General features: G+C 56.1%; 1 protein-coding gene across 1 annotated transcript in view; it reads right to left on the bottom strand.

The window, feature by feature from the left end:
* Window positions 1-45: 45 nt before the first annotated feature.
* The window catches only part of EMH_0088840 (uncharacterized protein), a gene marked incomplete at both ends in the record, with an annotated part of 2,687 nt that continues 2,331 nt past the window's right edge, over window positions 46-401 (bottom strand). Inside the window, 2 exons of the mRNA XM_013501346.1 lie at window positions 46-120; window positions 295-342. Of these exons, the coding sequence (XP_013356800.1) occupies window positions 46-120; window positions 295-342 (123 nt within the window). The remainder of the gene's footprint in view (window positions 121-294; window positions 343-401) is intronic.

Genomic DNA, 401 nt, shown 5'->3' with positions numbered 1-401 from the left:
TGCCGCTTCTGCTGCTGCTGCAGCAGCACTAGCTCCTGCTGCTGCTTACCGCAGCTCCACTAGCCTGGCTGCGTCCTTCTGTTGCTGGTTTTTGTCTGCCTGCGCCCCCTCAGAGCACTTCTGCAAGCATCCGCATGGACCCGTGGCGCTCCTGCCTCTGCGTATCAGTACCCTTTTGCTGGTGAGCACCAGCAGCAGCAGCAGCAGCAGCAGTAGCAGTGGCGAACAGCAACAGCAGCAGCAGTAGCAGCAACATCATGGTACAGAGCAACACGCGGCGCTGCAGCACCTCACACTGTCGCTGTCTGCCTTGCGTTTCTTTATTCTGTCTACCAAAGTGCCCTGCAAACAAAAGTGAATAAGAGCGAAGATCCTCAGAAATACAGCAGCAGAAGAAGCAA

This window comes from Eimeria mitis, genomic scaffold (assembly GCF_000499745.2).
Source record: "Eimeria mitis Houghton genomic scaffold, Emh_scaff6735, whole genome shotgun sequence".
NCBI lineage: Eukaryota > Apicomplexa > Conoidasida > Eucoccidiorida > Eimeriidae > Eimeria > Eimeria mitis.
This window is presented reverse-complemented; position numbering and strand designations above follow the sequence as displayed.